This window comes from Hypanus sabinus, chromosome 11, assembly GCF_030144855.1.
Source record: "Hypanus sabinus isolate sHypSab1 chromosome 11, sHypSab1.hap1, whole genome shotgun sequence".
Taxonomy (NCBI): domain Eukaryota; kingdom Metazoa; phylum Chordata; class Chondrichthyes; order Myliobatiformes; family Dasyatidae; genus Hypanus; species Hypanus sabinus.
The window spans coordinates 65,108,166-65,124,986 of NC_082716.1; the positions used below are offsets into that span (position 1 = coordinate 65,108,166).

General features: G+C 42.5%; 1 protein-coding gene across 12 annotated transcripts in view; it reads left to right on the forward strand.

The window, feature by feature from the left end:
• Positions 1-16,821, forward strand: part of axdnd1 (axonemal dynein light chain domain containing 1) — a 162,273-nt gene that overhangs the window by 101,557 nt on the left and 43,895 nt on the right. For all 12 annotated transcript variants that reach the window (XR_009514787.1, XR_009514786.1, XR_009514785.1 and 9 more), the window contains 5 exons: positions 2,230-2,305; positions 3,329-3,563; positions 6,516-6,729; positions 8,519-8,612; positions 16,310-16,500. Coding sequence is in view for 8 of the 12 variants with exons in the window: in XM_059984538.1 (XP_059840521.1) it covers positions 2,230-2,305; positions 3,329-3,563; positions 6,516-6,729; positions 8,519-8,612; positions 16,310-16,500 (810 nt within the window). In the remaining 4 variants the exon portion in view is untranslated. The remainder of the gene's footprint in view (positions 1-2,229; positions 2,306-3,328; positions 3,564-6,515; positions 6,730-8,518; positions 8,613-16,309; positions 16,501-16,821) is intronic.

The following is a 16,821-nucleotide window of genomic DNA, read 5'->3' on the forward strand; positions in this document are numbered from 1 at the left end:
CAGTTTACTATGATGAATCTCTGCCCCTATTTATCATATCACATTTATCCAAATGTAAATCTTAGTAGCTGTTTTGTATTTCTCCATACCAAATACTGCATGCAATGTTGAATCCTATGTAAATTTTCACGCATCACTTGACTTGAATTGAAATTGGTGCAGGGATACAAATGTTATGAAGGTGAACCAATGGTTAAAGAGACTGGAAGTAACTGGTGTGGTGGGGTCTAAAGGACTTAAAAAACAGTAAAAGTGTAGTCAAGGTAGCTTTGATAGTTCTCAACAAATAGAAGATAAAAGAGATCGGTTTTAATAGAGTTATAGACTATGAACAGTGTATTAGCGAGCACTGGTAAAGGGACGAGTAAAGGCAGAGTAATTAAACCAGGTAAACTACGTGAGTAAATTATGAGAGCAGTAAGACAATAGGATAAGGAGAAACAGCTTGCACAAACTCAATATCCCCACATTTGTTCAAGAAGAATCTCAGAGTAACTGAGTATCAATGGTATTTTGATATTCACTGGCTACTGAGGCTACTGATATTCACTGGCTACTACATCAACATCCTGCTAACCAGAGCTTGGAGAGTTCTCTCATGCAGACTTCTCAGTGGTATTCTCGTCTCCACCATCTGCTTCTCTTCATGCAAAGTATGACATGCCATATGCAATCTCCTGCATTAGAATGTCTTCAATTTTCACTCGATCCTAGTGATTCTCATGGTGAAGTTGTTCGATAAAAAGGGGTTGCCCAGAGCAATTTGCTGTTCATAGACTCCATTATGCTGTACTTCACACATTGTATGCTCCGTCATTAAATAATCTGTATTTTCTTGTTTACTTTTGAGTTTGTTGTCAAAGCAGTTTTTAAATGTGACACATTAACTTGCATTAAGCATAAAACACTTACGTTTATACAGAGACACATATACCCAAGAAGTCTGCAGCCATCAGTTTGTTTAAATTATTGGTTGCTGAATTCACATATATTTGATCCTGGTCACAAATTCTTTTAAAGCCTGCATTTCTTCCAAATTTGATGAAATCAAACAAATGATTATCTGGTGGTTTCCCTAGGGAAAAGGACACCCAAATTATAAACATTGTTCTTCAGATTAGTTTGCCATTAGTAGCATGTTCTCTTACTTGAGAAGTTCAAGTACTATAATAATATATTTTGTGTTATTGCTACTGTGTATATGTTGTGCTCATTGCTTGGGAGTTGCAATCAAAGTCAAAAATATTCTGCCTTCATTCAAAAGCAAAAAAAGAGTATGTGTTATCATATAATATAAACAATCAATAAAGTTATTTGACTGACATAAGAGCTTAAGAATTAGGACCTGGAGTGTGCTAGATACTTGTCCCAGCATTCAATAAGTTGATGGTTCATTTTTGTCTATTCTGTTTTCCATAATTCTTGGCTGACCAATTGATTCCTGAGTACACTGTAAACCTATGTGTCTACCTGTGCAAATAAAATTGTTTTCTGTAACAGCGTGTTGTTGCTATAGGAGGGCACACTAATGACTTTCTAAGAAATTATTGGCAAATGGAATGTACTTTTCAGTCCTGTGAAAAAGCTGAGGAAACCTTTAATTACATATTTTGTTATTATGCCTGAGAAAAGATTCAAGGATTTAAAGTACATTTGATATTAAAGTATATGTAAATTATACAACCTTGAGAATTGTCTGCTTACAGGCAGCCACAAATCAAGAAACCTGAAAGAACCCAATTAAAAAAAAAACATATCTTGCAAACAATAGAAGCAAGCAACAGCATTCCAAACCAAATTGAGTCCATAGACACGAATCCCTGGAACAGCCGGAGTAGGCCCAAAGCCTTGGTCTTAGTTCATCATATAATGGAGAAAACTGCTGTGAAGCTCGCAGACATGAAGTGTGTAGCAGTGGGAGCAGACTCACAGCCTCAGTGCTGCAGAGACAGGACTGAACATCATACAAGAGTAAACAAAGACTGTAGATGTCTGGACTGTGCTTCCAGAGGTATTAACGGATGCAGATATGATAGTGTCATTTACAAGACTGTCAGGTGGGCACACTATAATGGAGGGATATGGATCATATGCAGGGAGAAGAGATGAGTTTAAGTTGGCATCATGTTTGGCACAGCCATCATGGGCAGAAAGGTCTGTTTGTATGCTTTACTATATAAATGTTATTTAGATGTATGCCAATATTTCTGACAATTTATATTGTTTTAGGAGTCATCAAGGAATGAAAAGTATTCCTAAAGACATGTTGCATGCACTTTTAAATGATCTAAAAGACTGGCATGAGGTGAGCAGGTCACTTGAATAATTTGTTGTTTTGTAGTATTTTCTTTGTAATTGGAACTTACAGATATGATCGTTTCATAAAATAATAATGCATTGAATGAATTCAACTAATGGCCAAAATTACAATAGGTTTTGTCAAAATAGGTCATTGATAAAGTGACCAGATTTTCAGATGAGTCCTGTCTAAAATCTCTTTATGGGTTCACAAATCTAAAACGAAGTACCAGAGATCCTGGAAATCAGAAAGCCACAGAAAATGTTGACATAGTTCATCCAGTATTCATGAGCTTTATTTTCCTGACCACAGAAATCACTTGATGCGCAGAGAACTAGCATATTCTGTTTTTTATTTCTCTTTCATATTTTCTCTTTTTATATTTGTTTTAAGCTTTCCTCATTTCAAATAATCTTCTCCCTTTCTGAGAAAGGTCACCTTTTTTTCAGTCCACCAACATATGAGGATACAAAGAATTGCTAAAACATTAAAAGCTTGAATGGAGTACTGACGGCAGCTTTGATTTTTGACATCTCTGGAACCAAATTTGATCTGAAGTGATTTATTGACTCCGCTTGATGCCTTTTAATATCGTCAGAATGGTATTAAATTGCCTCAGTCCAAACCCCGAGATGCCTGATGAGCAGTGCCAACATTTTCTGTTCCTCTTTCAGATTTCCAGTACCTGCAGAGCTTGTTTTTGATAAATGTACACACAGAGACTTTAGACAGGATTCTTCTGAAAAGCCAGTCACTTGTTGAGTAACATTCATTTGGTAGCACAAACCTGCTGATAATTTGAATGGAATATATTATTGTTGAGAACAAAAATATACATTATTAGTACTGGCTATAATTTAGTCAGCATTTTGTCATTTTTTTTACAACTTTAATCAGTGACTTATATTTGCAAACTTATATGTGGCAATAGTGCCAGAATATTCATATGTCAGAAAATACTGTATGATATCTACTTAAGCACTGTCTCAACAAATCTTCCATCTCTAAATTAGGTTTTCTTTTCTTCAGCTGATTTCTCAAGACTATGAACGATTTGAAGGGTCGTTACTCCTAGCTAATCAAGAAGCACTGTCAGAGATAACACAGCTGCAAAGTGACTGGACAGATCTCAGCCTGGCACTCTTTAGTCGACACCAGTGGGCTTCTGATGAAAAGTTGCCTGAGCAGATAACAATGGAAGAGTTGAACAACAGTGCTAATGCACTCTGTCAGCGGTGTGAGATCATACTGTCAGGGGAAAATGGTATTTCCAAAATTTTTTTACTTATTCTTTTCCAATTAAAGACTTCTGTTATACAACATCTACAGTTGATGGGCTGTCACTAACTGGTTCATACAAAAAATTTATTTGTCAGTAAATTTTGTGGAAGTTCTATCAAAAGGTTTAAAGCAAGAAATGAATAATCCCAGGTCTCAGTCCGAAACATCAACTGTTTATTCTTTCTTTAGATGCTGGCTGACCTGTTGAGTTCCACGAGCATTTCATGTATGTATGTTACTCTGGATTTCCGGCATCAAACAGTGTTTCTTGTGTCCTGACGAAGGGTCTCGGCCCGAAACGTCGACAGCGCTTCTCACTATAGATGCTGCCTGGCCTGCTGTGTTCCACCAGCATTTTGTGTGTGTTGTTGTTTGAATTTCCAGCATCTGCAGATTTCCTCGTGTTTGTTTCTTGTGTTTATAACAGGTTTCTGTTAAAGCTTTCCTCTACCAAAAGTCATAATGCGGAATTCAGTGCATCCGGGGAACATCCTTACTTTTATTAACTACGTGGTCATGAAAATGTCTACATTTCATGTTTGTATCTCACTCTGTCATAAGAGAGCTGCTTTGTGAACACAAGAAGATAAGAATATTGGGGCAGGAATAGGCCTCAATCTTTCAAATGTTTATATCTATTTCCACCTTAAATATATCTAATCGTTGGCTTCCCCCAGCCACAAGGATTGACAACCCTCTGAGAGTACAAGTTTTCTCATGCCTCAATTTTAGATGCGATGCACCATCAATAACTCTCTGAGACGTGACGCGAGATATAGGCTTCTATTGACTGGAAGAAAGAACAAGCAGCAATTGACCACCACACTGCATCCTGGAGACTGAGGGCAGGGCTCAGGCCCCAATCGCCTTTATACCAGGGTCTGTGGGAGGAGCCACAGGAGCAGTCAGTGGGGGGGGGGGGGGGGCGTGTCCAGACAGGTATATGTAGTTCACCACAAGATGAATGGTCCCTTATTTTGCATCTGTCCCCTTGCTTGTGAGTCTCTCACTTGTGGTAACATCTCGGTAGTTACTTATCAACCTCTCTTTGTATCTTACATGTTTGAAAAAAGTCACACCTCATTCTTCCAAACTCCACAGAATATAAACCCAATTGGATGGCCTCTTTTGATAGGACAACCCTCTCATCCCAGTATTTAGCCCGATTAATCTCCTTTGGACCACCTCCAATGCTACCAGATCCATTTTTAGGTAAGTGGGCTGAAACCGTGTGAAGTATTCTAGATGGCGTCTCACCAACTCCTAGTAAAACTGTTACAAAAGCTCCCTATTCTTAAACTCCAACACACTTGCAACAAAGTTCAACGTGCCCAAGAAAGTTTGCCATTGTGATTCTGTTACCTCTATTGGAGGTTGCTGAAAGGAAACCGAAGGTGCATTAGGAAGGTCTGCTATGCAATGGAATTCAGAATTTTAAAGTTTATAATGGAGCCCATTTGTTTAATCTGCTTATGAACCATCACAAATGAATCACAGAATACTTTAGAAATAATGAAAGACTTATCTTTAAGTAGTGCCTTTTGTGCCTCTTTCATAATATCTCAAAGGGATTTCCAGTCTGTGAAGTTCCTCTCACATGCAATTATTGATGTAAAGTAAGAAACCTTAGCAAGCTTTAAAAAAATGGTATTGATTGAGGAATAGATGTTGTCTGGCACTGCCCCTCACTTTTCTTCAAAATAGTACCATGAAATACTATAAATGCAAGTTATTTTAAAGTTTTCTTTCATCCATGAGATAAAGCTCTTGCCTCTTGATATTTCACTGAAGTGTCATCATGAAATCTAAACCCAGATCGTTTGAGTTCAAAGACATAAGGCATTTATTGCTGTGTGAATCCTGGAATGGTGAAATAGAATTGGCTTTAGCATTTAGCACGACTTCATTTGGAAAATCATGGATATCCTGAGGTTGTAAACATGAGTTACAAAGAAACCAAAAAAAAACCTATAAATTGTTTATGTTTTTACTCTATCTATAACTGTACTCTAAATGGAAAGATCTACAATTCTACAACTCATCTATGGTTTTGGCACATCCCAGACCGTGTTATAAGCTGTGATATGAAACTACTGGAAGTTGCAGACTGCAGGAATAGTAGTAATTAATTTATATATAACAGGGTACCTCAAACAAGAGAAAATCTATAGATGCTGGAAATCCAAGCAACACGCACAAAATGCTGTTTAAGGATGTCATTTAAGGGATAGATGTGAGCATGAACAGCTTTCTTTCAATTATGTCATAGTTTCTTTTATATCCACTAGTTTTTTTTAGCGTGTCACACCAGTCAGCCATTCTTGTCTGGCACGTGGTGTCAGGATTGGTCCCCTTTCGGATTAACCGGGTCATGATATGAACGTTCTTGACTCGACCCATGTTTTTTTTACGAGGCCGAGTGGCTAGCTCAACGCTCAACCTGGCATGGATGGAAAACGTGCTCGGGGGCGGCCCGACTTGGATTCGAACTCGGGAGCCTTCGCTGCGGAGTCCAGCACTGATGCCATTGCGCCACCAGATGGGGGATCCACTAGATGAGACAATGGATGTTTCTTACAATTTCCCCTGAGAAAGTCAGTACTTTCCCTACAACTGAACTGAAGTGGTTGTCTCTGAACTGGGGTTTGATTTCATAACTTAGTGAGGGTGCTAAAACTGAGACAAAGTTGTAACTTGTATTTTGATCTACTGTAAGATTTTGATTGATTAAAATGTAACATGTTGAATACGCTAGGGCAGAATAAAGTGCCTGGTGATGCAGTGAATTAGAATACTGCTCTTAATCAGTGAGATGGAGAGTTTCTTTTCCCTAATCCTATACGCACAATGAGCTCACACTGTTACAATCCAGATCACAATAACCAAGAATTATTATGGATTGCTGAAACAATTTTATCTGTGGTTATTTTAACAGGCACTGCTTGGCATTTAATGAAGTTCCAGGACATGTTTGAATCCTGTCAAACTAAATTTGACTTTGTCAATCTAGAAAATAAAGGTTCGATAGAACATAATTTGCTGAAGCTGTCTGACTTCCTCCCTATACTGATTAGTCAATTGGAAGAGGTAGTGACACTAGCAGCAACACAGAATGACGGGGAGAAGGAAAGCAATCTCCCAGATATCAGGTATTATTAATTGTATAGTTTTATTACTTGTTTCTCTCCCCACAGGTATGGTCTGATATGCTCAGTATTTTAAGGATTTTCTATTTTAATTTCAAATGTGCATTTTTATGCTTATTTATTTTCTTATTTCAAGAATGAAGTTGGAAGGCATGTTCACAAATCTCTGGTAAAATATTTAAATCCCAACAAAACCAAATTTTAACAGTTATCATAAGCAAATAAATATTATTTTTAAATAGTTATAATCACAGAATATAACATATAAAATGCCTTTATATTCCAGAATAACATGATGCTGAACTGAATGAAGTTTATATTTGAACCTTAACTCTGGCTTTCTCATGGGTGAACAGCTGGATTCCTCACACATCAGAGGAATGCAAAGAGAAAATAAATTAAGGGTTGAAACCACAACTGACATCATAGGTTTAAAGAAAACAGAGGAATCTCTGTCTAACTAAACATCTCTGGCAATGAGTTTATAAGTCATTCATATAAATTGGAGATTTCTGCATCAAATACAGACATAGTACAACAAAATCATTGACAATGACTATGATTAACAGTGAAAATGTGGATTTTAGTCAGGAAATTCAAAACAATCAGACCTTCATGTTTTTAAATCTCTGTTTTAACACCCCCTTTCTAAACTGTGTATTCAAACCTTCCTATATTTTGTGTTTCCGCCCAATAGTCTGATTGCTTAGCGTGTCCAGACTGGCACAGATTGTGCTTATTGTAGATACTTAGTCCTTCCGCTAAAGGCTTAGGTGCACATAGAAACATCTTTTCATTATGTTTGGTGACTATTTCTTTCCTCAACGTCTATGTAAATGTGAGGAAAGTAATAATCCTTTCTAATGGATAGAGTTTTAATTTAACTAATTGACTCACTTAACTGAAAAGAACTGAAATGTAAGAATATTCCAAGTTACAATTTACTTAAAAAACGGGTGTCTGTTTTCATTGTTTTATGTTGGTGGTTGATATTTTGAAATAGTCACAAATCTGCAGGGGAGTTAAATGCCCCCTACTGAACCATTACTTTGGTAAATGTTGGTTAGCTTTATGGGGAAATTTTTTCTGTGATTTTTCAGTTAGTTGGCAATATTGCTGATTGTTTTGTGTAGCTGCTGACCTTCCACTCAAGATACTTTCTGGTAATTCATATTGTTTGTTGTATCAATTTAGCCTATCCTACTGAATTTCATAAATTTCTTCTCCACTGCCCCAACTCCAGACTGAAATGTGCATTCCTGAAATCAACTGTTATAACACCTTCCTATGCAGATCGCTTGCCTCATACTTCAGGCAACTTCTCTTCCGCACATCACACCTGGGAATGGGTTTTCATCTTGTTACAAAAAAAGCACACCTTTCTACTTCAGATTGTGACAATTGAGGTTGTGACAATTGTAACCTCATTGAGGTTAACACCGCCATTGTGAAGTCTTAGGGAAAGTATTAGCTAAGCAATACTAATGGGACCAGGCATAATCAATCCATGGTCAAAGAGCAGTACCTCCAGCAGCAGAAGGATATAAACAGTTGTTGCATCTAGGAAAGGAATAAGTTTTGAAATTAGGCAGAGTGTCTTGCTGGAATGAAGGTGGCCTTTGAAGCTCCATTGGAAAGGGATCAGGTCAACTGGGTGGCTGAATTAAAACCAACAAATAGCTTTTTAAAATTTTAATAGATCCTTCCCGATTGACTTTGTGATATGCTTCAGTTGTCTCGTAGCTTTGCCTCATTTAATTCTGTAAATTTCAAAACAATTACCTTATTCCAGAGAACAGCTTGGCGAAGTGAATAAGATGATACAAGACTGGTTGTCGTCACTGTTTAAGATGATAAATCACAAGGATACCAAGCTGACGCATCAGGTAAAACCACTGATGGTACACTTCAAGAACAGCTGCATGGTTCTACGCGAGAAGTGAAGTACTTGGCAAAGGTGTTGTTTGGGGAGTTGCTACCATTAACCTTCCAGCCACAGCCCTCCACGTTCAGGTTGAAAAATCTAGCTGCAGAACTATCAAAGTAAGAGAGACAATAGAGCCTGGCCAGGTGTTGTGAGTTTGGCTTCAGAGACAAGTTTAAGTATATGGTATTTACCATACAGAAACAGAATAGTAGGTACAATGCTTTCATCTCACTGCTTATGCTTCATATGAGCTTACAGTTGCCCTTTGTCTTCAAGCTGGTTTCCTCCTGATGGGTCATGTTGCTGTGTTATAGGTGAAAAGTTGTTGCTGAAGACTTCAAATCAAGTCAACTTTTATTGTCATTTCGACCATAACTGCTGGTACAGTGCATAGTAAAAATGAGTCAACGTTTTTCAGGACCATGGTTTACATGACGCAGTACAAAAAACTAGATTGAACTACGTAATTAAAAAAAACAGAGAAAGCTATACTAGACTACAGACCTACACTGGACTGCATAAAGTGCACAAAAACAGTGCAGGCATTACAATAAATAATAAACAGGACAGTAGGGCAAGGTGTCAGTCCAGGCTTCGGGTATTGAGGAGTCTGATAGCTTGGGGGAAGAAACTGTTACATAGTCTGGTCGTGAGAGCCCGAATGCTTCGGAACCTTTTCCCAGACGGCAGGAGGGAGAAGAGATTGTATGAGGAGTGCATGGGGTCCTTCTGTGGTGAACTACATATACCTGTCTGGACACGCCCCTCTGCTGACTGCTCCTGTGGCCCCTCCCACAGACACCTGTATAAAGGCGATTGGAGGCACTGCTCCTCCCTCAGTGTCCAGAATGTTGTGTGGTGGTCTCTTTCTACTAATCGTGGTCTTATGCAGCTAATAAAAGCCTATCGTTTGCCTCCCATCTCCGAGAGTTATTGATGGTGCATCAATTTTGTTAGCTGCAATTTTAAAACACGGAGAGCTTTTTACGACCAGATAAATTGGACATTGATCCTCAAGATCCCGAAGCAGCCATTGCCTTTGAATTCTGGCTTGCATGCTTCCAATTGTACCTGGAAGGGATTCCCATGACTGAGCCTGCTACCATGCGCAGAGTTCTCCTCTCCAGAGTCAGTCCGCGGGTGTACTCCCTTATCAGAGACCTGCCGACCTACCAAGGGACACTGGACACCCTCAAAAGACAGTACCTGCGGCCGGTGAACACCGTCTATGCAAGACATTGCTTAGCGACGCGGCGGCAGTGGGCCGGAGAGTCGAGCACTGAATTTGTCCGGGCCCTACAGACACTCGTGTGGGCCTGCGACTGCAGGGGACTGACGGTGGAACAGCATGCGGAGCTCCTGGTACGAGACGCCTTTGTTACGGGGATCAGGTCAGTGTATGTGCGCCAGCGGCTGCTGGAACACGCCGATCTTACCTTACAGTCGGCGATCGAGCTGGCCGACGTGCTGGAGGCTGCTCTGCACAGTGCTGACGCTGTCCAGCCGCGCGATCTCCCGCTGGTCCCATGGACGCTGCAGATCCTGCAACCTGCCGGCGAATTGGCCACAGCCTCTGCCACTCGCGAGTCTGTGAACTCCCCACAACCCTCCGGCGAATCGACCACGGCTGCTGCCAGTCGCAAGTCCGTGCAGTGTTACTTCTGTGGACTCGAAAAGCACCCCTGAAAATGCTGCCCAGCCGTAGAAGTTACCTGCTCCAGCTGCGGAAAGAAGGGCCACTTCGTCAAGGCCTGTAAGTCTAAACCGCGAGCGGGGTCAAGCAGCGCTGCGTGCGAGGCATGGGGGTCACCATCTTGGTCACCGCCATCTTGCCCAACCGCCTTGTGCGAGGCATGGGGGCGGCCATCTTTGTCGGCGCCACCTCGCCCCACCTCCGACCCACGGCTGCTTACCAAGACAGCGGTTCAACTCTGGCCTCCGTAACACTCAACCAAAGCGCTCCACACCAGCTTGCAAGGTCAATGATGGACATCCTGGTGGAGGGGCACAGGATTAGCTGCCTGTTTGACACGGGCAGCACTGAGAGTTTTATTTATCCGGACACGGTGCAACACTGCGGACTCATGACACGGCCGGTAAGCCAGAGGGTCGCCATGGCTTCTGGATCGCATTCCACAGACATCTGGGGGGGTTGTGTAGTGACATTGTTGGTTCAGGGCACAGAATATAGGGACTTTGCTTTACTGGTCATGCCTCAACTGTGCGCGCCTGTGCTATTGGGGCTCGACTTCCAGAGCCATCTGAAAAGTGTGATAATGGAGTATGACGGGCCCCTCCCACCAATCACTGTCAGAAATCCCCAGTTTTGTGGGGCTTCGTCATATACCCCGCTACTGACCACACACACACACACACACACACATCCAACCCAGCACCATGCCAACAGCCGCACCACTGACACCACTTGCAGCCTCTCCACCCTCAAGATCCCTCCCCCACCGCTGTTCGCCAACCTGACCCCCGACTGTAAACCTGTGGCAACTAAAAGCAGGAGGTACAGCGCGGGGGACAGGGCCTTCATTCAGTCGGAGGTGCAGCGGCTGCTCAGGGAGGGGATCATTGAGCCAAGCACAAGTCCTTGGAGGGCCCAGGTGGTTCAGACAGGGCAGAAAAATAGGATGGTCATGGACTATAGCCAGACCATCAATAGGTTCACGCAGCTTGACACATACCCCCTACCCCGTATTGCAGATATGGTCAATCAGATAGCTCAGTACAAGGTGTACTCGACCATAGACTTGAAATCCGCTTACCATCAGCTCCCCATCTGCCCGGAGGACTGCCCCTACACTGCCTTCCAGGTGGGCAGCAGGCTCTATCACTTCCTGCACGTCCCATTCGGTGTCACGAATGGAGTCTCTGTCTTCCAGAGGGAAATGGACCGGATGGCGGACCAGTGCCAACTGAAAGCCACATTCTCATATCTGGATAACATCACCATCTGCGGTCACGACTGGCAGGATCACGACACCAACCTCCAACCATTTTTCCAAGCGGCCAAAGCTCTTAACTTCACCTATAATAGGGACAAGTGTGTGTTTGGAACCACCCGACTTGCTCTTCTTGGGTATGTCATGGAGAACGGGGTCATTGGCCCTGATCCCGATCGTATGTGCCCCCTGTTGGAACTCCCTCTTCCCACCACCCTTAGAGCCCTCAAAAGGTGCCTGGGCTTCTTTTCCTATTACGCCCAATGGGTCCCTCACTACGCAGACAAGGCCCATCCCCGGGTCAAGTCCACAACATTTCCCCTCTCTGCCGAGGCCTGCGGCCTTCAGCCGCATTAAAGGAGACATTGCCAAAGCAACGATGCATGCGGTGGACGAGACCATTCCCTTCCAAGTAGAGAGTGATGCCTCTGATTTCGCGCTTGCTGCTACCCTCAATCAGGCAGGAAGGCCGGTAGCATTCTTCTCTCGTGCCCTTCAAGGCCCTGAAATTCGGCACTCTGCGGTGGAGAAAGAAGCCCAGGCCATAGTGGAAGCTATTAGGGACTGGAGGCACTATCTCACCAACAAAAAGCTCACCTTGCTGACCGACCAGCGCTCAGTTGTGTTCATGTTTAGAAACCAACAGTGGGGCAAAATCAAAAATGATAAAATTTTGAGATGGAGAATAGAACTCTCCACCTACAACAATGATATCCTGTGTCGGCCTGGAAGACTCAATGAGCCCCCCGATGCCCTATCCCAGGGAACGTGTGCCAGCGCGCAGCTCGACCGCAGATCTTTGCCACCCGGGGGTCACCCGATTTTACCTTTTTGTGAAAGCCTGGAACCTGCCTTACTCCCTTGAGGACGTCAGGACGATGACCAGGGACTGCCAAGTCTGCGCTGAGTACAAACCGCACTTCTACCGTCCTGAAAAGGCGCAACTTATCAAGGCCACCCGCCCCTTTGAGCAACTGAGTGTCGACCTTAACGGCCCCCTTCCCTCCACCGACTGCAATGTCTACTTTCTCAACATAATCGATGAGTACCCACGGTTCCCCTTTGCCATCCCCTGCCCCGATACCACTGTCACGTCTGTCATAAAAGCCCTGCGTCAGCTCTATACTCTGTTTGGATATCCCTGCTATATCCACAGTGATAGAGGGTCCTGCTTTATGAGTGACGAGCTGCGCCAGTACCTGCTGGCTAGGGGTATTGCTACTAGTAGGACCACGAGCTATAACCCCCAGGGAAATGGACAGGTGGAGAGGGAGAATGCCACAGTGTGGAAGGCCACACTGTTAGCCCTTAGGTCAAAGGGATTGCTGGTCTCTCGCTGGTAGGAGGTCCTCCCCGAGGCACTCCACTCTATCCACTCCCTGTTATCCACGTCCACCAATGCCACCCCTCATGAGCAACTCTTTTCTTTTCCCAGGAAGTCTGCCACTGGGACCACCCCACCGGTTTGGCTGACGTCCCCAGGGCCAGTGCTGCTCCGGAAACATGCGAGGAGCAATAAATACTCCCTGCTGGTCGAGAGGGTTCACCTACTACATGCGAACCCCCAGTATGACTACGTGGTTTTACCTGATGGGCGGGAGGACACGGTCTCCGTCCGCGACCTGGCGCCCGCAGGAGCACCAGACCCCTACCCCGAACACTCCACAATGCCTATGAACCCCGTACCCACCAAGGTGTATACCCACGAGACACCGTGCACACCAAGCCCTACACTGACTCCTCACGACACTCGCATACCAGGCGCCTTGCACATGCATGAGGGATTACTGACGCCTAATGGGCTGACACCTCAAGTCAGGCCGGAGCCAGCACAACCACCATCGCCGGTGCAATCACCACTGGCACTGGTGCAAACACCACCGGTGCTACGTAGATCGCAGCAACAGATTTGACCGCCCGATAGACTTAACCTGTAAATATACTTGTAAGAAACTTCGCCCCATGGGGACTCTCTTTTAAAACAAAGGCGGGGTGAATGTGGTGAACTACATATACCTGTCTGGACCCTCTGCTGACTGCTCCTGTGGCTCCTCCCACAGACACCTGTATAAAGACGGTTGGAGGCACTGCTCCTCCCTCAGTCTCCAGGATGTTGTGTGGTCGTTTCTTGCAGATAATAAAAGCCTATCGTTCGCCTCCTGTCTCCAAGAGTTATCGATGGTGCATCACCTTCATAATGCTGTTTCCTTTGTGGATGCAGCGTGTAGTGTAAATGTCTGTGATGGTGGGAAGAGAGACTGCGATGATCTTCTCAGCTGACCTCACTATCCGCTGCAGGGTCTTGCAATCCGTGATGGTGCAATTTCCGAACCAGGCAATGATGCAGCTGCTCAGGATGCTCTCACTTAAGTGCTATATTAGTTTTCCTTTGTCCTACACCTTTGTCATAGCTAGCAGCTCTGAGTGCAGCAAACCCACATTATAATCACTCAGTCAGGAAGTTTCTTCTTATTATTCCACTGAAGTAAATAACAGTCTCTTTTGACTTATGGTCTTGGTCTGTTTTCCCTGTTAACATTATCAGAATAAAAATACAGTTGTTAGGAAATGTGCTAATGGTAAAACAAGAAGGATGTACACCAGGTCAGAGACACAAGGTTGGAAAAATAACCTCCAGCAGGTCAAGCAGCATTTGTTGATGCAAAGTGATGGCCAATCTTTGGGGCCGAGACTCTTCGTCAGTGCTTTTCTCTATAGTGCTTCTCCTTCTCCCTATCTTCCCCTTCTCCCTGGCCGGCTGCGTTCCACCAGCATTTTGTGTGTGTTGCTTGAATTTCCAGCATCTGCAGATTTCCTCGTGTTTGCTTTTGAAAATCTGCAGATGCTGGAAATCTAAGCATTGCACAAAACTCTGGAGGAACTCAGCATCCACGGGAAAAAAGTACTGTTAACATTTTAGGCTGAGACCCTTTGGCAGGTCATTCTGCATTTTGAGCATTAAATGAATAATGTACTTAGGTAAAATGATACAAAATTTTGAAACTGTTTAATGCATACAAAGGAGGATAAAATTCTATCCTGTCAAGTCTTATAATCTAGAGAATTGGGGGAGAGGAAGATAAAACTGAACAGGAAGTATATAGTAGGATAGAAGACAAAGAAATTAAAAAAAACGAGATAAACTTTCTTCATATTTATAAAACCAAAGTGCATTCCTGCTGTCCTGTTAAATTATCAGATGCCTCTCTACAATGTTGAATTGGCTGCCAACAGATCTTTACTGAATGCCAGTATTCCCAATTTCTGTTTGATGGAATTAAAACGGGTGGCCTCTGGGAGATCCCGCTTTTTCTGGTGGTTGGAATGTAGGTGCTTGAATGCTTCATCCGCCAGAACAAGCAGGATGTCCCTGTGGCCACCCATTTTAATTCCACTTCCCATTCCCATTCCAATATGTCCATTCATGGTCTCCTCCACTTTTATGATGAGGCCACATTTAGGTTGGAGGAACAACACTTTATATTCCATTTGGGTAGCCTCCAGCCTGATGGCATGAACACCGGTTTCTTAAACTTTTAGTAATGCCCCATAACCTCCCCCACCTCACCATTTTCCATCCTCTTTTCCCTCTCTCACCTTTTCTCCTTGCCTGCCCATTGCCTCCCTCTGGTGCTCCTCCCACTTTTCTTTCTTCCATGGTCTTCTGTCTCTTTCACTAATCAACTTCTCAGTTCTTTAATTCACCCCTCCCCCTCCAGGTTTCACCTATTACCTTGTGTTTCTCTCTCCCCACCCCCAATTTTTAATTCTACTCCTCAGCTTCTTTTCTCCAGTCCTGCTGAAGGGTTTCGGCCCAAACTGTCGACTATGCTTTATTCCACAAATGCTGCCTGGCCCATTGAGTTCCTCCAGCATTTTGTGAGTGTGTTGCTCGGATTTCCAGCATCTGCAGATTCTCTCTTTTTTGAGATTAAGAGTTAGTTCAATAAATTGCCTGTATTGTTTGCTTGCTATATTTTTGTTTGCTCTCTTATTATCTTCATTTCAAATTTCTGCAATTGGAAGAAATTTTCAAAATGCAGTATCATCTAGGACTTGAAATTAGTTTTACTTCAATTTTAATGTAATTTTCTCTAATTATCTACAATCAATCTGCTGAAGTACACTAATTATTTTCTTCATTGAGGAACTAAATCCTTTTCTCATCCAGCTGTGAATTATGTCAAATATGCAGAATCATGGAATTAAAGCATTAATTGTTGGTTTCTGCTGTGTTTGTGATTTGGTGACTTATCATGGTCCTTTGCCATGCCATATGCATCAGGATTCATTCATGTCATGCCCAATCATTGTCAATTCCCATGATTTTAGTTCATGCCTGAAGACAGTATTAGCCACACTTTTGAGTTAGTGAGGTTTTTGGTAACAGCACCGGTGATATACTGTACAATGCACAATGTATTTTCAAGGCCAAAGATTTCTGAGTATATACATCCAATTTTGATATTTTTGTATATTACAATGGAAACTCTGTTGCCTGGAAAATTTAATTTCAAGATTCTGCCCATTGCTTAAAAACTCTGAATGGATTGTCTTGCACATCTTCTGCTTTTTAAATTTTGTTTGTTTTGGGAATATTTTAAATAAATTATGTATAACAAACCTGTTAAATATATGATGGAGAAGTGTGATAGCAAGAAACTGGGAAAAAATTAAATATATTTTTTATTTCCTGATCTTCCAGGTTGCCATCATTCAGAGCGCCATGAGCCATTTGCTAGTAGATATTTTGCTTCATGTTGTACGTGATACAGACGAGAAAACCAAGAAAGTATACTTCAAATACCTGCCTGGGCCAAATACAGTTGACATGCTGGAGGAGAAAGCACTGATTGTGGCTATTCAACTGAATATATTATCAACACAAATGTATCGGTAATAACAAAATTGGCTGAATTACCAGAATAATGGTGTTCAGAAATACTGAGGAATTACTAACATCTATCCACTTTTAGATTTATGGAAAACTACTTATTAATATATAACAGAATGTAATGGAAAAAGACGGCGTACTCTTTATACGCAACCAACTGGAGCTCTGTTCTTCTACAATCTGCAATGTATATTTGAAGCTAAGATACTGTGGTGTTGTTGAAAACACTGCAGCCAAGTTGTACACAGTCAAGTCTGAGACACAGCAAAAACATAAATAATAAGATTACTTAACTTACTTTGTGGTGAGGAGTAAGGGAAAAC